The sequence below is a fragment of the Lynx rufus genome, unplaced genomic scaffold (assembly GCF_022079265.1).
Source record: "Lynx rufus isolate CCGP_SWC_20201006 ecotype Redwood Valley unplaced genomic scaffold, mLynRuf1.p SCAF_17, whole genome shotgun sequence".
Lineage (NCBI taxonomy): Eukaryota > Metazoa > Chordata > Mammalia > Carnivora > Felidae > Lynx > Lynx rufus.
The window spans coordinates 46,046,417-46,070,129 of NW_025814831.1; the positions used below are offsets into that span (position 1 = coordinate 46,046,417).

The 23,713-nt window shown below is 35.9% G+C and overlaps 1 protein-coding gene across 1 annotated transcript in view; it reads left to right on the forward strand.

Annotated features, from left to right (window-relative positions):
* Nucleotides 1–23,713, forward strand: part of WDHD1 (WD repeat and HMG-box DNA binding protein 1) — a 68,808-nt gene that overhangs the window by 19,168 nt on the left and 25,927 nt on the right. Inside the window, exons 7-16 of the mRNA XM_047079625.1 lie at nt 186–281; nt 2,012–2,104; nt 2,885–2,991; nt 3,346–3,487; nt 9,017–9,227; nt 12,024–12,211; nt 14,038–14,222; nt 16,497–16,738; nt 19,585–19,722; nt 21,412–21,568. Of these exons, the coding sequence (XP_046935581.1) occupies nt 186–281; nt 2,012–2,104; nt 2,885–2,991; nt 3,346–3,487; nt 9,017–9,227; nt 12,024–12,211; nt 14,038–14,222; nt 16,497–16,738; nt 19,585–19,722; nt 21,412–21,568 (1,559 nt within the window). The remainder of the gene's footprint in view (nt 1–185; nt 282–2,011; nt 2,105–2,884; nt 2,992–3,345; nt 3,488–9,016; nt 9,228–12,023; nt 12,212–14,037; nt 14,223–16,496; nt 16,739–19,584; nt 19,723–21,411; nt 21,569–23,713) is intronic.

Here is a 23,713-nt window from a genome sequence, read left to right on the forward strand (position 1 = left end):
GCTCTTTATACCTGTGAATTAAAGTAATTTAGTAATTTCATCATAATTAGATGAAAGTGAATTAAGTTGCTTTTCTCTTAGCCATATATCAGTTTGAAGAAATCACCTATTAAATTTATTCTATTCTGCATATCTTTTTGGAAGAAATTTAATAAAGAGAAATAAATTTCTTTTTTAAAAATCAGACATGTGCTATTAGTTGGCCACTGCTACAAAAATGCAATGATGTGATAAATGCAAAATCAATCTGCAGACTTGCTTGGCAGCCAAAAGGTGGGAAGGTAAGTGACTCTTATCTTTCAACCTTTGTTTTTGTTATTTCTTCTAGTTCTTGTCAACTTTGAATGTGAGAATAGTAGAATTCGTTTTTTAAGTTTTAGCTATTCTATGTAGGTTATAAGTTTTAGTGCCCCAAGCCAACTAATTAATTCTGAAATGTTTTAAGAAACGTTTTAACTTCATAAAGGTTTTTTCTGAAGAGTACATTTTGAATGAATTAATGTCATATTCTTTACATTGTATTTAATGGAACAACTCTGGAAACAGTCTTGTTATGTCTGCTCTTTCTACTACCATTTCACATTTTGGAGGTAGTAACTGATGGTAGAAAGATAGGACCTGCTTGAAGAGAGGAAAGAGAATGAAATGCTTGAATATAAGGAGATCTTAAGAAATCAATGGAGGGAAAAATATTACTAATAAGAAAATTCAATAAGGTAGCTAGAAACAAACTAATACACAAAACCACTAGCAATCATATATAAATAATAGCCATTTAGAAAACATGGTGTGGAAAAAAATGATGCATTTACTGTGAAATCAAAAAAGATGAAATAACTAGGGATAAACTTACCAAAAATGTGAAAGAGCTATAAAAATTTTAACTTGCTATCAAGAGCAGTAAAAGAAGACTTAAAAAAATATATTCCATTCTTAGGAATTAAGAAAAAAAAATTTTTTTTAACACTAGTTTTTGAGAGAGAGACAGTGCAATTGAGGGTGGGGCAGAGAGAGAGGGAGACAGAATCCAAAACAGTCTCTAGGCTCCGAGCTGTCAACACAGAGACCGACGTGGGGCTGGAACCCATGAACTGTGAGATCATGACCTGAGCAGAAATCAGGAATGAAAGTCACCCCTCTATGTGTTCTTGTAGAGTCTATGCTTATGTGTACCTTTGGGAAGTAGAAATAGGATTTAGAGATGGGAGGGAGACTTTATTTAACCTATGTCCTTTGTATCATCAACTTTTTTTTTTTTTAAGTTTATTTATTTATTTTGAGAGACAGAGAGGAATAACACTCGTGGGAGGGGCAGAGAGAGAGAGAATCCTGAGCAGGCTCCATACCATCAGTGCGGAGCCAGACACTGGACTCAAACCCACGAAACCATGAGATCATGACCTGGGCTGAAATCAAGAGTCGGATGCCTAACTGACTGAGCCTTCCAGATGCCCCTATATCATGTGAACTCTTAAGATTACATTCTGCGTTTAAGTGATAGTTGTAGAATTTAGGATTTATTTTTCTTTGCTTATGAAACATTAATTAATTTAAAAATCAATACAGTTAACATAGTTTTTCTGTTCATAAATAATACTTTTTTCTTTTTGTGATAAACATAGAATATACTGATTTTATTTTTTCTATTTGCTTGGAAGAATATGTAAGTCGATAAGTTTCCTTTTAAGATGTTTAAAGCATTCTGGATCTATTTCTTTCCTTTTAGCAAATGAGATGAATTTTTAGATCCAAAGGGCTTAGATTCCTGAAAAGCAGTATTAAAAATACATAACTATAAGTACTCTGGTTTTCAGTGCAAGCAAATAGAGTGATCATTCATTCTTTGCTTATTAAAATTTCAAGTAGTTTTCTGAGTTTTTAGTTGCCAATTAAAATACAAATTTGCTTTTATGTTTTCTAGGCTTATTTTGATGAACTTTTTGCCTTTTTTTTCCCTCTCAAATTTAATTTATTGTAAATTTTTGTTTAAATCATTTTTCTTTCCTAATAGTTACTGGCAGTTCCTGTGGAAAAATCTGTTAAGCTATATAGAAGAGAAACTTGGAATAATCAGTTTGATCTTTCAGATAATTTCATCTCTCAGGTAAGTTTTATAAGTGACACTTTGAATTAGCTAACAGGAATATTTCAGGTATACTTGGACTAAATATAATCGCAGTTAAGTGTTGTTGGAAATGGAGAACAATGCCAGATTGTTGTTCATGTCTTTTGTCCCTCAACCTGTCTTCATTTAGCCAGTAACTGGACAGTAGATAGGTCTTTGCTAGGTCTTGTCTGAGCTTTCTCTTTGTGAAGTCGGTAAGAAAATTTCTTAATTTATAAGAAGTCAAATTTAACTCTAACATAGTATTAGAACATGTTATTTTCACATGATCAGTAATTAGCCTTTATTGTTAAATGAGTTTTATTGAGACTTATGATCATGGACTCTGGAATTTTAGAGCAGGAAAGGTTGTTGCTCTATATTCTCTGTCTCCTCTTACACACACCCATTCGGCACGTAAGGAAACAAGAGGCCCAGTAGGTCAGCAGTGGCTTAGTACAGTTCACTTCACTTACCAGTTCTCTTCATCTTGGTGATGACTGCTAAGAGGATACCTTTTGTTATCTCTCTAGGATAATAACAGTTTTTAGCTTTTGCTTTTAAAATTGTGCCAGCATAATTTTCTCATGGTAAACAAAGTAATAACCGCTTAGTGATAGTTGAATTATAGAAAAAGAAAGTTGAATAAGCAAACTGTCTTGCCATTTGTGAATTGATTTAATTAGAAGTTACACAAAATATGGGTTATAAAAATTTGAATTTGGCAATAAGTGTTTATTTTCAAATTATGCAAATTGTTATTTATTGTTTTTCCTATAGGCCCTGAATATAGTAACCTGGTCTCCCTGTGGGCAATATTTAGCTGCAGGGAGTATTAATGGTTTAATTATAGTTTGGAATGTGGAAACCAAAGGTTGCATGGAAAGGTATGATTCAACTTATTTATTTGTTTGTTTGTTTATTTATTTTTAAAAGTAATCTGTACACCCAGTGTGGGGCTTGAACTCATGGCCCCAAGATCAAGAGTTGTATGCTTTACTGACTGAACCGCCAGACTGAACCAGCCAGGCACCCCTCTTTTGCTTTTTTTTTTTCCTATTAGATTTTGGTTTGTTTTATTTTGAAACATTACAAATTTACAATTATTATTGTCAAAATATGAACATAGTTAATAGTTTGTTAGAAATCATTTGACGTTTTCTAACTAAAATTTTCCTAAAGAAATGTATAGTTTATATATTTTTTGGTAGCGTTTTAAGAACTCACTTTTTAATTTTTAGGGTGAAACATGAAAAAGGTTATGCAATTTGTGGCCTGGCATGGCATCCTACTTCTGGTCGAATAGCTTACACTGATGCAGAAGGAAATCTAGGGCTCCTGGAAAATGTTTGTGAACCCAACGGAAAGACATCAAGTAGTAAGGTAATAAGTAATATGTGGTAGAATAGTTTCTTCAGTCTTTTGTGGTCATATGGATTTGGAAAACATCACAAAAAACATTACTTTCTTGGAAAGTTATAATTCGTTATTATTATTAGAGGCTCACTAATGATTTATCATAAAGAAAACTGTTTAAACTTGTTTAACGTAATATTTCCCAAATATATTTTACTGAGAAACTTTTTCCCCTCAATATAATGCCTACTAATATTCCTTGGCTTTATAAGGAATACCTTTGTGAAGTACTATTTTAGTATCCTGATGTTCTGGGGATTGTTATTTCAGTAAATATAGATAAAATTAGAGTTAATAATTATAACTTAGTGTAGCCTATCAACCTTTTCAGCTCTGAATTCACTTTAATTCTTAGAGCTATCCTTATATCTCTTAATGCTTAGCCATCCAGCCTTACTAACTAAATTGCTTTAAATAGGCCATCTTGTTTTATACAAGTCCTTGGTTTTGTTCATTATTCCCCCTGCCTGGCAAATATACCCAGTCAAACTTAAGTCTTGGTTTAGAGTTCCAGTTAAAGATCGTGGACTTAATACATCCATTTATGTCTGCTCAGACAACCTGATATTTGGAACCCCCACTAAAATTACACTAAATAGCTCTTTTTAAATGCATAATCTGATAAAGTTAAAGAAGACAGTTGAAGTGGTGATAGTAACAAAATTTTGGAGGCTGAAAAACAGAAGCATGATTGGAAACTAAGTTTAGCTTCTCAAAAAGTCAAAAAATTGATTCCGAAGACTGCAGTTGGGGGAAAGCTGGGATGCAGTTCAGCTTGCCTGACTGAATCCTCAATGATTCAGAGTTTGGTAGCACTAGTTACTTCTAGAAGTGAGGCTAAAAATAGGAGGGTTGGTTTAATGAACAAGTAGATGTCTCCAGTCTCAACATTGGTGTGCATAGCTAGGTAACTGCCTTCCTTCACCGCCATGTATATTCTGGCAGGATGCTGGAGATTAGATCTCTGGAAAAGGTAAAACAGAGAAGGCCTTTGGTCAGAACACTGGGTACAGTTGAACGGCACTGGGCAAAAGAGGAATACTGTACTGAAAAGGATTAAATGAAAGTGTATATACTTGAATGTTAAAATTCTCAGCTTATTTTTCATCCTTGACTCCTAGAGCGTTGTCAGTCAGTCTTAGGTTTTTCAGGCAAGAGACTGGAAGAATCGTCTTTGGGGAATCTATCCAAGAAAAAAGACCTAAAGAGAGAGAAGATTTTTAACTCCAGGAAAAAAGTTGTAAAAGAGGGGAAAAGTGATCATTATATACCACATTTATAAAATGAGGATAGGAATAATGCCTACTACCTAGGATTTTATTGTGAGGATTATATCAGTTATGTATAGAATTAGAACAGTCTCTAGCACAGTTTATAAGTGTTGCTATTATCTTTATTCGACTAGGAATAGCATTTAAATGGTCATAATAATCTAATTCCTGCATATTGATCCAACCAAAATGAGAATTTATCTATATTGGGAGGATATACATAAATATAAGAGTAGGGGTGGTTGAGAATTATAACAAATCTTCATCTTTCCTAATATAGGGAAGTTAATAGGATCAATTAAATAGATAATGATTAAAACTGAAACACTATTGTGTCATATGTCTAAATGTAGGAGTTTAGAAGCATTTGTTTTCTGTTCTCTTATTTCATTAAACATTAGTTTTCTAGAACACAATCTTATGTACTCAATCTAAAATATTTGTGATAAAGTTCCTTTTCAATCTTTTTAAATTTTTTTTAATGTTTATTTTTTGAGAGAAAGGCAGACCGTGAGTGGGGGAGGGACAGAGAGGGAGACCCAGAATTTCAAGCAGGCTTCAGACTCTGAGCTGTCGGCACAGAGCCTGATGCGAAGCTTGAACTCAAGAACTGCGAGATCATGACCCAAGCTGAAACCAGGAGTTGGATGCTCAACCAACTGAGCCACCCAGGCACCCCAGTTCCTTTTGAATCTTAATGGTGCTATCATTAGAATTTTACACCATACTTGGGGTGCCTAGATGGCTCAGTCAGACTCTTGGTTTCAGCTCAGGTCATGATCTCACAGTTTGTGAGACTGAGCCTCACATCAGGCTCTGTGCTGGCAGTGTGGAGCCTGCTTGGGATTTTCTCTCTCCCCCACCCCCCTCTCTCTCTGCCCTTCCCCCACTCACACTCACTTGCTCTCTCAAAATTAAAAAAAAGTAAAAAAATAATTTTATACCACAAGTTTTCATTGTCTTAATTAACATTTGTACAGTTTTCATTCATGCTATAGGAGTCACTTGTGAGCTCTACAGTGTATCTGCTTACTATTCACTTTTTTTTTTTAATATGAAATTCATTGTCAAATTGGTTTCCATACAACACCCAGTGCTCATCCCAAAAGGTGCCCTCCTCAATGCCCATTACCCACTTTCTCCTGTCTCCCACCCCCCATCAACCCTCAGTTTATTCTCAGTTTTTTTTTATTTTTTATTAAAAAAAAATTTTTAACGTTTTATTTATTTTTGAGACAGGGAGAGACAGAGCATGAACAGAGGAGGGTCAGAGAGAGGGAGACACAATCTGAAACAGGCTCCAGGCTCTGAGCTGTCAGCACAGAGCCCGACCCAGGGCTCAAACTCAACGGACCGCGAGATCATGACCTGAGCTGAAGTCAGCCGCTTAACCGACTGAGCCACCCAGGCGCTCCAGTTTATTCTCAGTTTTTAAGAGTCTCTTATGGTTTGCCTCCTTCCCTCTCTGTAACTTTTTTTTCCCCCCTTCCCCTCCGCCATGGTCTTCTGTTAAGTTTCTCAGGATCCACATAAGAGTGAAAACATGGTATCTGTCTTTCCCTATAGGACTTATTTCACTTAGCATAACACTCTCCAGTTCCATCCACGTTGCTACAAAAGGCCACATTTCATTCTTTCTCATTGCCAAGTAGTATTCCATTGTGTATATAAACCACAACTTCTTTATCCATTCATCAGTTGATGGACATTTAGGCTCTTCCCATAATTTGGCTATTGTTGAAAGTGCTGCTATAAACATTGGGGTACAAGTGCCCCTCTGCATCAGCACTCCTGTATCCCTTGGGTAAATTCCTAGCAGTGCTATTGCTGGGTCATAGGGTAGATCTATTTTTAATTTTTTGAGGAATCTCCACACTTTTCCAGAGTGGCTGCATCAGTTTGCATTCCCACCAACAGTGCAAGAGGGTTCCTGTTTCATAAAATACCTAGGAATAAACCTAACCAAAGATGTAAAAGATCTGTATGCTGAAAACTATAGAAAGCTTATGAAGGAAATTAAAGAACATACAAAGAAATGGAAAAACATTCCGTGTTCATGGATTGGAAGAATAAATATTGTTAAGATGTTAATACTACCCAAAGCAATCTACACATTCAATGCAATCCCAATCAAAATTGCACCAGCATTCTCGAAGCTAGAACAAGCAATCCTAAAATTTGTAAGGAATCACAAAAGACCCCAAATAGCCAAAGTAATATTGAAGAAGAAAACCAAAGTGGGAGGCATCACAATCCCATACTTTAGTCTTTACTACAAAGCTGTAATCATCAAGACAGAATGGTATTGGCACAAAAACAGACACGTCAACCAAGGGAATAGAATAGAGACTCCAGAATTGGACCCACAAATGTATGGCCAACTAATCTTTGACAAAGCAAGAAAGAATATCCAATGGAAAAAAGACAGTCTCTTTAACAAATGGTGCTGGGAGAACTGGACAGCAACATGCAGAAGAATGAAACTAGACCACTTTCTTACACCATTCACAAAAATAAACTCAAAATGGATGAAGGTCCTGAATGTGAGACAGGAAACCATCAAAACCCTAGAGGAGAAAGCAGGAAAAAACCTCTCTGACCTCAGCCGCAGCAATTTCTTAATTGACACATCTCCAAAGGCAAGGGAATTAAAAGCAAAAATGAACTATTGGGACCTCATCAAGGTAAAAATCTTCTGCACTGCAAAGAAAACAATCAAGAAAACTAAAAGGCAGCCGACAGAATGGGAAAAGATATTTGCAAATGACATACTGGACGAAGGGCTAGTATCCAAAATCTATAAAGAACTCATCAAACTCCACACCTGAAAAACAATCCAGTGAAGAAATAGGCTGAAGACATGAATAGACACTTCTCTAAAGAAGGCATCCAGATGGCCAACAGGTACATGAAAAGATGCTCAACGTCACTCCTCATCAGGGAAATACAAATCAAAACCACACTGAGATACCACCTCACGCCAGTCCGAGTGGCTAAAATGAACAAATCAGGAGACTATAGATGCTGGAGAGGATGTGGAGAAACTATTTGTTTTTCAGAGTGATCTTATGGGGCACCTGGCTGGCTTAGTCTAGTAGAGCATTGCAACTCCTGATGTCAGGGTCATGAGTTTGAGTCCCACATTGGATGTGGAGATTACCTAACAAATAAATAAATAAAGTGATCTAAAATATCATTTACAGTGACATCTAGTGTTTGCAATGGTATGTTCATATTCCTAGGAATGAAGGATTAATGTTGAATTTCCTTGCCTCCTTTATTTTTTTATTGGTTCTATCCATTTACTTTTATAAGCATCAAAAAAAAAAAAAACCCACAAAAAACTAGCTTTAACTGAGATAATTGAAAGCAAACATATCCTACCTAAGCAAAATAAAACAAAATAAGTTTAAAATAAAAGTAAATGAATGGGGTGCCTGAGTGGCTCAGTCTGTTAAGCGTCCGACTTCAGCTCAGGTCATGAACTTGCAGTTTGTGAGTTCAAGCTCCACGTTGGACCCTGTGCTGACAGCTCACAGTCTGGAGCCTGCTTCAGATTCTGTGTCTCCCTCTCTCTCTGCTCCTCCCCCACTCACACTCTGTCTCTCTCTCAAAAATAAACATTAAAATTTTTTTTTAAAAATAAAATAAATGAATGACTAATGAGAGACTTTGTAGGAACTTATAGGTCACTTCTCTGGAGAATGACTTTTGAGGAGTAAAACCTTGCCTTGTATTTGGGTATATACAGTATTTTTTTTATATGTCTGTTGTACACTCCTGTCCCATCCATAAATACTGTAAGGCATTTAAAATAAGGATGGGGGGGGCGGTGCCTGGGTGGCTCAGTCTGTTAAGCGTCCGACTTCAGCTCAGGTCATGAACTTGCAGTTTGTGAGTTCAAGCTCCACGTCGGACCCTGTGCTGACAGCTCAGAGCCTGGAGCCTGCTTCGGATTCTATGTCTCCCTCTCTCTTTGCCCCTCCCCTGCTCATGCTCTGTCTCTCTCACTCTCAAAAATGAATAAATGTTAAAAAAAAAATTAAAATATGGACTAAGTCTCACAGAAATATAATTCTTATAAATACATTTATTAATTAATTCTTGTCAGGGAATTTACTTACTTGGTAGAATATATAGGTGCACATTACAGAATTGGCTTTTGAGTAATTGCATTTATTTAAATAGTTCACTAATCTTTGTAATTTGTGTTAATTTGTTCAAGGTCTCTAGCAGAGTAGAAAAAGATTACAGTGATCTTTTTGATGGAGATGATGCAAATAATGCTGGTGATTTTCTAAATGACAATGCAGTGGAGACCCCTTCTTTTTCAAAAAGAATTATAAATGATGAGGAAGAAGATGACGACCTCATGCTGGCTTCAGGTCGTCCTAGACAGCGAAGTCACATTCTAGAAGATGATGAAAACTCAGTTGGTATGTATTGACTTTGTGGATGTGATGATTCATCCTGTCAATTGATATTTTACAATTTTTTTATTAAAACTATTATTTGAAGTCATTATTAAGTTTGTAGAATGTAGCTAACGTAGTGGGTAGAGGGAAGTATGTAGTATTAAGTACTTATGTTAAAGAAGATTTCAAATCAATTATCTAAGCTTCTGCTTTAGCAAATTAGAAACAGAAGAAGAGATTAAACTCCAAACTAGCAGAAGGAAGGAAATAAAAAACAATTCAATGATATTGACAACCAAAAGCTGTAAAGAAAGTCAGTGAAACCAAAAGCTAGTTCTTTGAAAAGATCAGTAACATTTTTAAACCTTTATCGTGACTGATCAGAAAGAAAGAGAAGGCATAAATGACTAATACAAGTAATGAAAGGGGGCTGTCACCATAGATTGTATAGATATGTACTGTCCAGCTGTGGCTTTTGAGCACTTGAGATGTGGCTAGTTCAAAATGAGATGTGTTATAAGTATAGAATGCAACCAGACTTTGAAGACAGTATGAAAAAAAGAATGTAAAATATTTTAGTCGTTTTTTAACATTGAATACATGTCAAAATTATAATACTTTAATACAGTATAATATTAAAATTAAACCTTTTTTTACTATTTAAAATATGGTTACTAAAAATTTTTAAATTATATATATAACTCCTATTTCTGTGAGATAGCACTGCTATTAATAACAAAATAATAACAATAGTATGACCAACTTTGTGCCCATAAATACAACAACTTAGATAAAATGGACAAATTCTTTGAAAGACATAAGCTACCAAGCTAACTCAAGAAGAAATAGGGGCACCTGGTTGGCTCAGTCCGTTATGTGTCCAACTTTGGCTCAGGTCATGTATGATCTCACAGTTCACGAGATCAGCCCATTGGGCTCTCCGCTATCAGCACAGAGCCCCCTTCAGATCCTCTGTCTCCCCTCCCCTCTGCTTCTCTCCCATTTGCGTGTTTGCTCTCTTTCTCAAAGATAAACATTAAAAAAATTTTTTAATAAAAAGTAATACGAATAATAGTGTCTGTTAAGGAAATTGATGTTACAGTAAAAAAACCTTCAAATAAACTGCTAAAATAGCACATTTGAACATTGTCAAGTAAAATGCCAAATACATTTTATGGCGGTAAATTTTGCTACATTTAAATCATATAGGGTTTTATAGGACTGGAGTCCTTAAATATTTGGTCTCCAGAGTTTATTACATTCTTTTTTTTTTTTATTTTTAAATTTTTTTTTTTCAACGTTTATTTTATTTTTGGGACAGAGAGAGACAGAGCATGAACGGGGGAGGGGCAGAGAGAGAGGGAGACACAGAATCGGAAACAGGCTCCAGGCTCCGAGCCATCAGCCCAGAGCCTGACGCGGGGCTCGAACTCACGGACCGCGAGATCGTGACCTGGCTGAAGTCGGACGCTTAACCGACTGCGCCACCCAGGCGCCCCGAGTTTATTACATTCTTAAAAACTTTTGTGGACCCCAAAGAGAATTATTTATGGAATTTATATACTGTTATTTACCATGTTAGAAATTAAAACAAAATTTAAATATATTTATTTACTTTTTAAATTTTTATTTATTACGTATGTATGTATGTATGTAAACATAAGTAACATTTCAAATGAAAAACTTAATAAGAAAAGTGGCATTATTTTACTCTTTTGAAAATTTATTCCATGTCTGGAATAGAAGATAACTGAATTCTTTCATGCTTCAGAATTCATTCTACTGACATACGTGTTGTTTTGCTTAATTGCTTAAAGTATGTGAAGAATATTCAGGCTCAACACAAACATGTAATTTGAAAAGGAAGTATTTCAATAGCCTATTGAAATAATTGTGGATATCCTTTGCTACTGTACCAAAACTCAACAAGTGATCATTTCATAAAGATTATTTGCAGTGTGGAATCTGAAAACTCTCCAGTGAACTTTCCAACTATATTATATTAAGATCCATTGGTCTGACTTGAATGGATCTTTTAGTTTACCATGTTTGATTTTGAAATACATGCATTGGTAATTTAGAAAATACTGGTTCACTGAGGTTTAAAGGCCTTTGTAATACTGATACATTATCTAGGATTGTATTTGTTAGTATCATCACCAATCTTGTCAGAAGTTTTTAAATATTAGGAAGCAGTCAAGCTCATGGTGGCAGGTAAAAGTTTTCTGATTCTTGCTTGAAAACTCAAATTTTATCATTGGCAACAGATTATGTCAGTTATTTTTCTTAAATGACCAGCCTACTTCGTTATTTTCAAGAAAATGTTGACCAAAATACCAAAGTCAGCATAATCATACTTTATCTGGCATTCTTTCAAGTAAAAATGGTGTTTCATGAGAAAATCAACAGTTCAGCTTACAACTCATTTGTACAAATGGTTTCTTTTTTTCTGAGGCAGACATCACACGTCTTCATGCACACTTCTCATTTTAGCACAGAGAACATTTTTTAAAAATCTGTGCAAAGATTAGGGTTTAACAGAATTGATATTTTTACTGCAATTGAGTGGTGGTTAACAGTGAGTCGACTGCTAATACAGATGGGTGCCGCTGCCTGGATTTATGTCACAGCACCAACAGTTTTACCCTCTACTGTTTTTGCACCATTGCTGTAAAACATTAACACAGTGGAGGAGGCCGATAGCATGTTAGTATTATTAAGTATGAATGGAAAATGTTATTTGGATTTTATAATGCTTTTTTTTTTTTTAGGTCATTGGTATTTATGATTCTCTAATTATAATTCTTTGTTTTCTAGATGTTACAATGTTAAAAACTGGTTCTAATCTTCTCAAGGAGGAGGAGGAAGATGATCAGGCAGACAGCATTCATAATCTACCACTTGTAACATCCCAAAGGCCATTTTATGATGGGCCGATGCCAACTCCCCGGCAAAAGCCATTCCAGTCAGGTTCTACACCCGTGCATCTCACTCATAGATTCATGGTAAGCTTTGGATCTACACTTAACTTCAAAATAGTTTTATGTTATATATTATATTATATTATATTATATTATATTATATTATATTATATATTCTTTTACCTTTAAGAATTTTTTCTCAATATAGTTAATTCTGTTTGGTAAAAAATATTTTTAAAAACCTTGATTAACTGGCCTACAGCACTTTGGTACAGAATTTTGTGGTTTATTTTTTTATGGTTAATTCAGTTTTAATCTTATTTCAACCTTATTATGTTAAATAAAATTCTGCTTTGCAGAGTGACAAAATGAACATAAAGTTAATGTGACTATATCTTGCAGTACCTCTTGGTTATACTTCCAAACTTTATTTCTCATATTAATTTTTATATAATAGTTTATACTGATTCCAAAACACTAGTGAGAAGATGTTTTTTAGAAGACAACTCTTAGTATGATATATTAGAAAGTGATAAGTGCTATGGAAAAAAAAACTCTCTGCCTTTTTTCCCCATCCACCCCATTGGAATGTAAACTCTGAAGGATAAGAGATGTTTCTGTTTTGTTTATTGATAGCACTTAGAACAAGGTATGGGGCGCCTGGGTGGGTCAGTCGGTTAAGCATCCAACTTTGGCTCAGGTCACATCTCACGGTTCTATTTGTGGGTTCGAGCCCCACGTTGGGCTCTATGCTGACAATGTGGAAGCCTGCTTGGGATTCTCTCTCTTTTCCTCTCTCTCTCTGCCCCTCTTCAACTCGCACTTTCTCTCTCTCTCAAAAATAAATAAACTTAAAAAAAGAGCAAGGTATGGCACAGTAGGCATTAAGAATATATTTCTAGGGGTGCCTGGGTGGCTCAGTTGGTTAAGCGTCCGCCTTCAGCTCAAGTCATGATCTCACAGTCTGTGAGTTTGAGCCCTGTGTTGGGCTCTGTGCTGACAGGTCAGAGCCTGGAGCCTGCTTCAGATTCTGTGTCTCCCTCTCTCTCTGCCCCTCCCCTGCTCATGCTCTGTCTCTCTCTGTCTCAAAAATTAAAAAAAATAAAAAATAAGAAATTAAAAAAAAATATATTTCTAAAATGGATAAGTGAATATATTAGCTTTTTATTTTAAGCTTGAGAGTTAAAAAGTTTAATATTTTTATTTGTTGGTTATTTGAGGTTTTCCACCTCATGAGGACTTTGCCTGGTATCCACCTGGCATAAATTTGTAGGTAAATATTAAATTGATGTTTTATTTTAATAAGACTTTTTGTTGCTGTCAGTAATCATCATCAAGTAATAGGTCTTAATTTTTTATTGTCAATTGTTTTATGTATAGTTATTTGTGGTAGAGGAAAGGAAACACTAGGGCCTAGTGTGAACCTGTAGTGTACATAGATGGAAGATAAGTTTTCTAAATGGTATCAATTTATGTTGCTTTAAAATGTATATATTTATTCTTATAATTTAAGCCAGTTAGTTGGAACAGGAAAATATGCTGTCATTTATGTCTGTATTTATAAGTAAATACAGTTTTGAAATATTTCTTTCGGGGAATTTAATGGTTTGGTTGTACAAAATTGTATTTTTTTATGGCAGTAGTATAATTTTTAAAATATTAAATGGAATACTCCATTTGCTAATAAATAAGTATGTGCCTTCTTCTCATGAAAAGAGTAGATAATAATTGTAGTCCTGATGTCACTACTCTTACTTGAAACTATTTAAAGGTAGATGAGCTGTGGTTGTTCCCATAACTTAAATTTCGATACAGACTGAATTATAGTATTTGTTAATTTGTAGTTTAGTCTACTGATCCTAGGACCTTTTAATTTTTCTCAAGCTTGTATTTAACCTTAATGCTTGTAGGTGTGGAACTCTATTGGAATTATTCGCTGCTATAATGATGAACAAGACAATGCCATAGATGTGGAGTTCCATGATACCTCCATACACCATGCAACACATTTATCAAACACTTTGAATTACACAATAGCAGATCTTTCTCATGAAGCTATTTTGTTGGCATGTGAAAGCTCGGATGAACTAGCAAGGTAAATTCAAGATTATTAGGAAGAATTCGTCACTGCTGAGTTGTTAGATATAGAAGTGTTTCATACATAAGACTTCAGAACATGTCTGTTTTTGCCTAATTGTCCCCTCACTTACATTCTCTAACTACAAATGAAGATATGACAGTTTGTAATTGCAAGAGAAATGGGGCTATTTTTTATATTGTTACTGTGTTTCATTAGTATTACAAGAATAATACATATGAATTATAAACAAACATTCTTAAGCAGTACAGAATTTTTAGGAAGAAAAAGTCCCCCCAGAATTCTGTCAGACATAACCACTGTTAACAGTTTGATGTGTATCCTTCTAGATTTCTTTTTGTATAAATCCCTGTCCTTTTTAAATTTACTTTATTAGTATAATTTATGTACGATAAAATGCACCCATTTTAGGTGTACAATTTGATGAGTTTAACGAATGTGTATATATTCAGATAACCACTGTCTCAATCAAAAAAAGTTTTTCTTTTAAGATTTTATTTTTAAGGAATTCCCTATACCCAGTGTAGTGCTTGAACCCACAACCCAAGACCAAGTGTCATACGCTATATCAACTGAGACAGCCAGGCGTCCCTCAAAATTATTTTTTATCACCCAAAATATTCTTGTATCCCTAGACAGTTAATCCAGTACTTTCCTTGGACAAGTTTTTTGTCACCTGGGTTTTTTGTTTGTTGGTTTTGGGATTTTTTGTCACTATAATTAGATTAGAAACTTCGCTATTTTGGGGGTTTTTATTTATTTATTTATTATTATTTTTTTTTTACATTTATTCATTTCTGAGAGACAGAGAGAGACAGAGCACAAGCAGGGGAGGGGCAGAGAGAGAGGGAGACACAGAATCCAAAGCAGGCTCCAGGCTCTGAGCTGTCAGCACAGAGCCCGACGCGGGGCTCCAACTCACCAGCTGTGAGATCATGACCTGAGCCGAAGTCAGACGCCTAATGGACTGAGCCACCCAGGCACCCCTTGAAACTTCTTTAAAAAAAGAAGGGGGGAGAATGATATTTGGAAAAATGACAAAAAAATTATGGTGGAGAAGCAGTAGAGGCTGAATCCTTTTTTTTTTTAAAGAAGAAAAAACATTTTTACTTAACTTTCTGTTATTTCAGCCAGATTACCCTCTCCTGATCTCTCTTCTTCAGCAGATTGTAGTGTTTATACACTTGATCGTAGATTTTTACCGACTCTGAGGTGATTTGAAATTAAAATCTTTCTGATTGGATACATTAGCTTCTTGCTGCTCAAAGTGTAGTTCACAAATTAGGGGCATGGGTCACCTGGAAGCTTATTGAAAACAGAATTTCAGACCCCACCCCAGACTTTCTAAATCAGAATCTGCATTTTAATGAGATCCATGGGTGATTGAGTATGCATTAGAGTCTAACAAATACATTTTAATTGGTTTCCTAATTTATACATTGTAAAATCCACTCTATACTTCATTATTGAATTAAATCAGTTTACTAATAGAAACCACTGTTGACTCCATGTCTCTGACTCAGAATCTTACATAAATAGAACATTTATTTCCATGTACAGTTTTTTTCCAGATATCTTTTTCTTTGTTTTCCTGGGTATATTATTTCACAGCTGAATACAATGTTACTTTTCATTTTAAAATTGAATTTAAAATTACTCTTCAGTAAATCAGTACTGCCTCTGGTTCTAAATACTGTAATATCTGCATTCCCAAGTTTAACCTTAATAACTTTCGTGTGTGTGTGTGTGTGTGTGTGTGTGTGTGTGTGTGTGTGTATAAATATAAATAAATGTAAATAAGAAAGACTGGAAACATCAGATTGTTAGCAGTGGTTGGTGATCTAGCTGGTGGGATTATATGTGATTGTATTTCCTTTCATCCTTTGTTTTCCTGTATTAAATTTTTTTTACAGTGAAAGAACTAACATTTTGATGTTTCTTCCCTTTTTAAAAATTTAGTTGTGATTTGTCTGTGTATTTGCAACCTAGGATCGATCATACTCTGCAGATTTTAGTCTGCCTGTTTTCATTTAACATTATGTTGTGAGCATTTTCCTGTATTTTTAAGTATTCTTCAGTAACATGACTGTTAATGGTTTTAATACATTCCATTTTAAGGATATTTCATAAATATTTCAAAGCTATTTTTGTACCATTTATGTTTAAAAGAAAAATTATTTGGTTTTTGTCACTGGGTATCATGATTAGCTTCATATATATAACACATCAAATAGGAATGTTTGATTGTTTCTGTCTTATTTTAATTTATAGCAAGCTTCACTGCCTGCACTTTAGTTCTTGGGACTCAAGCAAAGAGTGGATAGTAGACATGCCTCAGAATGAAGATATTGAAGCCATATGTCTTGGTCTGGGATGGGCAGCTGCTGCCACTAGTGCCTTGCTCCTTCGATTGTTCACTATTGGAGGTGTTCAAAAAGAGGTCTTCAGTCTTCCTGGGCCTGTAGTATCAATGGCAGGACATGGAGAACAGCTTTTCATTGTTTATCATAGAGGTAGATTTTTTTTCTAGTCTTTTATGATCTTGCCATGACTTGAAGTAAAATGAAAATTACTTGAGCTTTCTTTGTCTTTCTCATACTTTGTTTTGGATTATATACATCCTTTTGCATTCATTTTAGCATTTGAATCTGTGTAATCTATGAATGTACAGAATTTTGTTGTATTCACTAGTAGGAATGAAAATATTTTATTTATAGAAAAACTATATTCTAGAAAGAATTCCAAGGTAGAACTTGGCTAGTTACTTCCATGTCTATATCTCATAAGAATTTTCAGCATTTAAATACCTCAAAAAAAAATAAAGTAACTTCCAGTGTGCAAGACCAAGACAGTTTGAATATGACTAAAAAGTTGCTGCTTCCTTTTCCTCACCTTATACTGTGTCCTTAGTCCCCACCACTGTTTGAAGACTGATTTTTTCAAGGTTATTGATATGGGGCAGCTGGTTGGTTCAGTAGGTAGAGCATGGGACCTTGGTCTCAGGGCCTTGAGTTGAAGCCCCATGTTGGGTCCAGAGCTTACTTAAAAAAAAAAAAAAAAAAGATTACCAATAATCTTTTTATGCTTATTTTTTGGTAATTCCATCAGAAAAGCTTTCTTTTCGGGGCGCCTGGGTGGCGCAGTCGGTTAAGCGTCCGACTTCAGCCAGGTCACGATCTCGCGATCTGGGAGTTCGAGCCCCGCGTCAGGCTCTGGGCTGATGGCTCAGAGCCTGGAGCCTGTTTCCGATTCTGTGTCTCCTTCTCTCTCTGCCCCTCCCCCGTTCATGCTCTGTCTCTCTCTGTCCCAAAAATAAATAAACGTTGAAAAAAAAAATTTTTTAAAAAAGAAACGCTTTCTTTTCTTAAATATTGTAATTCCAGTATAGTTAAAATAGTGTTTTATTAGTTTTGGGTGTACAATATAGTAATTCAGTAATTCCATACATCACCCAGTACTCATCATGAGAAATGTACTTCTTAATCCCCATCACCTATTTTACCCATTCCCCACCCAACACTTTATTTTCTTGGATTCTGTGACATCACTCTGATGTTTTTCTTACTGATAACTCCTTCAGCTCTTCCACTAGCTGCTCCTCCTATGCCATCCTCTTAGCTGGAGTGCTCCAGGACTCTGTCACAATCCCTCTTCTCTAGTACCTCTCTAGATGAGGAGCTTTCAGTCTTTTGACTGCTTAGCCCTAGTAAGAAATATGCTCTATTTTGCTAATTTATACATATCAGTAAATGTAACTACAGAAGTCTCATGGACAATATGTACTCTCTGATTTCAGTTTTCTTTAAATGCTATTTGCAACTTTAAACTGATTTCATGACTCGTGGCTCAAAAATGCAGTTTGAGAAACTACCCTGGGTTATGTCCTCAAGGCCTATGTCTTTAAATACATCTGTATGTCCATGACTTATAAATTAATATCACCAGCCCTGTCCTCTCCTTGTGTCTACAGACTTACATATCCAGTGGCTACTTGAAATCTCTTGGTAGAGTTTTGATATGCATTTCAAACTTGGTCACAATAAAACCTTTGGGTTTTTTTTCCCTTCCACCTTGCCTTTCACTTAGTTTTCTCCATCTGAGTAAATACCATACTATTAATCCAGCCACTCAAGGCAGAAATGTAAGAGTTATCATGGAGTTTTCTCTTTCCCTTACTCCCCATGTCAACCCCATCATGTCAGTTCTATGAAATAACACATTCCAAACCCTCTGTTTTCATCTCCTCCACTGAAACCCCAGTTCAACCCAGATGTCTTCTCTTGGACTATTGTAGTTGTCCCGTAACTAGCTTGTCAGGTTCAATCCTTGCCTTCCACAATCCATTCTCCACCTGGCAACCTAAGTGATTTTTTAAAAACATAAAGTCAGAACACATCCTTCTCAAGTTTTTGTGACTTTCCATTGCTTTAGAATAAAAATCAAGCTTTTCATCACAGCCAGCAGGGTCCTACATGATCTGACCTTTGCTTGCCTCTTGAACCTCATCTGTTGCCACTTTTTCTTGTTACTCATTCTAGCAATACTAGCTTCTTTGTATTCTTCAAATTTACCAAGCTTGTCCCTATCTTAGGACCTTTTCATTAGCTGTTCCTTCTGTTTACTATAGTGCTCCTCCCCCTGACCTTTGGATGGCTGGCTTCAGCATGCATTTTTTTAAATGCTTATTTATTCTTAAGAGAGAGACAGACAGAGCACGAGCAGGGGAGGGGCAGAGAGAGAGAGAGAGAGAGAGACACCGAATCTGAAGCAGGCTCCGGGCTCTAAGCTGTCAGCACAGAACCCAAGGCAGGGTTCAGACTCAAACCATGAGAACATGACCTGAGCTGGACGCTTAACCGACTGAACCACCCAGGCACCCCTCCAACTTGCAATTTATGTCTCAGCTAAATTTCACTTTCTCAAAGAGGCCACCTTTGTCTAATCTAAGGTAACCATTCAGTGTAACGCTCTGTATCATATTATTATTTTAACTCTTTGGAGACACTTAGCATTTTTTTCTTTTTAAAAATTAGTCTTCTTTTACCTGAATATGAATTTCATGAGAACAGTGTGACTTCATTTTCTTTACCATTGTAGCCCCAATACCCGGCATATATAAGCTCTTGTAAATATTTGAGTGAATGAATTACCTCTTAATATCACTTTATATAAGTAGTCCATGTAATATAGTATTCTAATACCTGAATGATATGTCAGTCAGGTGGGTTATCCATAAAAAGTAGTGCTAGTTAATCTAAGAATTTATCACAAAATCATTTCAAGTCACAGAAATTACTTTAGACTGCATTATAGCTAAATAACCTTTGATACCTGATTTATATTTATATTTTCTCACTAGGTACAGGATTTGATGGTGATCAGTGCCTTGGAGTTCAACTGCTAGAGCTGGGGAAAAAGAAAAAGCAAATTTTACATGGTGATCCTCTTCCTCTTACGAGGAAATCCTACATAGTGTGGGTTGGATTTTCAGCTGAAGGCAAGATAAACCCATTTGTTTATATTAAAAACATTTTTCCAGTAGAAATTGTTCCATTGTTTTACTCCTAATTAATTTTTAAAGATAAACGTCTATATTATATGTTTAAATTTCTTAATTACGTTGGCAGTGGGAAACTGGAATTGTTAGGCAAGGTAGCCATTATTTTATGTATAAGATCTGTTCTTCATGTGAATTCTGGTTAGAAAACTTACAAAGAGAGAAATATATTTCTCTAAAAGTTTGTTATGGGTACCAAGGAGGAGATACAAATCAGTGGTGAAGTTGTGGCTTTTCCTGAAGATTCTACACAGAAAATTGGAAATTTCTATAGCTGCACTATCCACTACAGTAACCCAGTCACATGTGGCTAATCTAAACTGAGATGTGCTATAAGTATAAAATACTCTCAGAATTTTGAAGACTTAGTTTAAAAAAAGAAAGTAAAAAATTTCAATAATTCTTTTACATTGATTACATGTTAAAATGATAATATTTTGGATATATTGGGTTTAATAAAATATGTTCTTAAAATTCACTTTTTCCATTTCCTCATGTAGCACTAAGAAATTAAAAATTACATTTATAGATTCATTTATTAGTGGCTTATAACTGATGATGATTTGAAATACCTTATTTAGCCCTGTCTCCTAGCTAAAATATTATTTCTATTGGAGATTCTTGCCCTTCACTTATATTATTGGAAACTCCAGTTTGTCTTTTACATTTCTGAACAGAGAGGGAGGGAGGCAAACGATGAGACTCTTGGACACAGAGAACAAACTGAGGGTTGAGGGAGGGGTAGGGGAGAGGGGAAGATAGGTGATGGACATTGAGGAGGGCAGTTGTTGGGATGAGCACTGGGTGTTGTATGTTAAGTGATGAATCATGGGAATCTACTCCCAAAACCAAGAGCACACTGTACACACTACACTGTATGCCAGCAAATTTGACAGTAAATTATATTAAAAATCAACCATTTCTGGATGTGTTTTCTAGTGGGATATTATTGGTCATTTATGTTCTAATCATGTGACCATTTGTAACTTCCATTTATATGTCTTTATTTTTTTCCGCCAATTACTAATCAGATCTAGACTTAAGGATAACTGCTGCTTGCAGAGTGAGAGGTGTGTGAAGTCACAGATACAAGGGATAATTAGGGAATAATGCTATGCACTTCCTGAGATGGGGGCAGAATAAGTGGGAAACAGAATAGCTTACCTAGGAGTTGGGGAACACAATGACAAGGCCAAGAAAGAGCAAGAGGAAGAAGAGTACTAAAGGCAAATTTCTCTACATCATCATGGTACATTAGGTTCTGGTTGTTTTTCTAGTCTTTCATAACCAGCAAAACTTCAGATTCAGAATTTAACGTTTTTATTGAAATTGGCTTTTAAAAATATTGCTATATTCCAGCAGGTGGCATAGTTCTCACTGAAACTATCAGCTTATTCTCTTGAGTAAATTTTAGTCCTATCACAGGCAGGTTTTTTTCTTCTATTGAGTTAGAGCTTATTCTGTGCGGCTAATTACATTTTGTGGGAAATAATCTTGAATTATTTGCCTTGTTTTGTTTTTTGCTTTTGAACTGAAAGTTGAATCATTGGTATGTATTTTTGAAATAGGATTTATTTAACAAACATGTAGCTGTGTCTCCAAGTGATTTCTTTTTCTTTTGGTGTATAGGTACCCCCTGTTATGTGGATTCAGAAGGCACTGTTCGAATGCTTAACAGAGGGCTTGGTAATACATGGACTCCTGTATGTAACACAAGAGAACACTGTAAAGGAAAATCTGATCACTACTGGGTGGTTGGTATCCATGAAAACCCCCAGCAACTGAGGTGGGCTATTACAAAATGCTTAGTTGATTCTTTTTTAAAAAGTACTTTGAAATTTTTTGTTTTGTACTCTTTAAAGGTATTTAATTTTTTTTTTTTTTTTTTGCTCTTTCACCTTAGTTCATTTATTTGCTTTCCATATTCACTAAATTCGAAATTGGTTTATATTCATTTTGAAGTTTGCAACTGATTGCTGGACTTAAACTAAATAGAAATTAAGCATATTAGTGTGACTGTAGTATTATTTCAGCCAGATGGGGGAGACAGTTCTGGTTAAATGTGGCATTTCATCTTTTACTGCAGCCTTTTATTTTATTTTATTTTATTTTTTTTTGTTAATGTTTATTTGAGACAGCACACACAGCGAGGGAGGGGTGAAGAAAGGGGTGACAGAGAATCAGAAGCAGGCTTTGCACTATCCAGCACGAAGCCAGATATGGGTCTGGAATTCACAAAAACTGTGACATCATAACTTGAGCTGAAGTTGGATGCTCAACCAGCTGAGCCACCCAGGTGCCCCTCTGCCTTTAACTTTAAACTGTGATTTAGAATTGAATAATTTAGTGGCTTTTTGAGATTTTTTATAAGGCTCAATTTTTGTCACCAGGCAGAGGGCTAGTAGAAATGTAGTAGTTGACTCGTAGTGTAAAACTCTCAATCCGTGTCGTCCCTATTCAGTATTGTATTAGGTACTTTTCTCTCTTTTGAAACCTGATGTCTTTTTGGTCTCAACAACTGGCAGGGACATTGAGTAGGTACTTGGTGAACAAAGAGATCTCTGCTTTCATGGAGCTTATAGACTGATTGGGGAGACAGATAACAGAAACAAGTAAATGTTAATTACTCCTTGAGATAAATACCATAAATTAATCTGAGCAGACCCATGGTGGAGAATAACAGAAGGACACATTCTAGGTAGCATCATCACATAAGACTCTTAATAGAGGTAGTATTTAAAATGAGACTCGAGGGGCGCCTGGGTGGCGCAGTCGGTTAAGCGTCCGACTTCAGCCAGGTCACGATCTCGCGGTCCGGGAGTTCGAGCCCCGCGTCAGGCTCTGGGCTGATGGCTCAGAGCCTGGAGCCTGTTTCCGATTCTGTGTCTCCCTCTCTCTCTGCCCCTCCCCCGTTCATGCTCTGTCTCTCTCTGTCCCAAAAATAAATAAACGTTGAAAAAAAAAAAATTAAAAAAATAAAAATAAAAAAATAAAAAAAAAAATAAAATGAGACTCGAGGCCAGGAAGTCTGTTTGGAAAGAGTGAAGTGACAAATGATCATTGCAGAATAGACAGCATGTATAAAGGACCACAGATCGGAAAGAACTAGGTATGTTTAAAGAATTAAAGAATGTAAATGTGAATAGCATACAAGAAGCAAGGATTGGTGAGAGGCATGATCTCAGAAAGTTAGACCAGGCTGCATTATAGACCATACAGAGAAGTTAATATTTTATTTGAAGTTGTGTCATGAAGCCATTCAAGGGTTTTATCTGGGGAATGATGTAATCTGATTTATACTATAAAAAGAAACTATATGTGGCAAATGGATTGGCAGAGGTAAGATTGAAAGTAGGGAGACAAGTTTTCACCCAGGGGATTTATCCTGCTTTCTGTGGGGATGTTTGGAGATGTGAGAAATGTGGGGTATTGGGGCGCCTGGGTGGCTCAGTCGGTTAAGCGTCCGACTTCAGCTCGGGTCACGATCTCGCGGTCCGTGAGTTCGAGCCCCGTGTCAGGCTCTGGGCTGATGGCTCAGAGCCTGGAGCCTGCTTCCGATTCTGTGTCTCCCTCTCTCTCTGCCCCTCCCCCGTTCATGCTCTGTCTCTCTCTGTCCCCAAAATAAATAAACATTAAAAAAAAATTAAAAAAAAAAAAAAAGAAATGTGGGGTATTATTTATAGCTGTCACAATGATTTGGGGTTACCCTGGCATTTAGAGAACTGGGGCCAGCACTGTCAAACATCTTGCAGTGTGCAGAATGGTCCTGCTCAACTACAGATTGTCATTCCCAAATGCTATCAGTGCCTTCACTGAGAAACACTAAGGAGGATTTTGCAGTCATCTAAGTGAGCTATAAGTACGGCTGGAACTAGTGTGGGGGCAGCAGAAATTATGGGAACCAGATTTGAGATAGAAACAGTAGGACTGG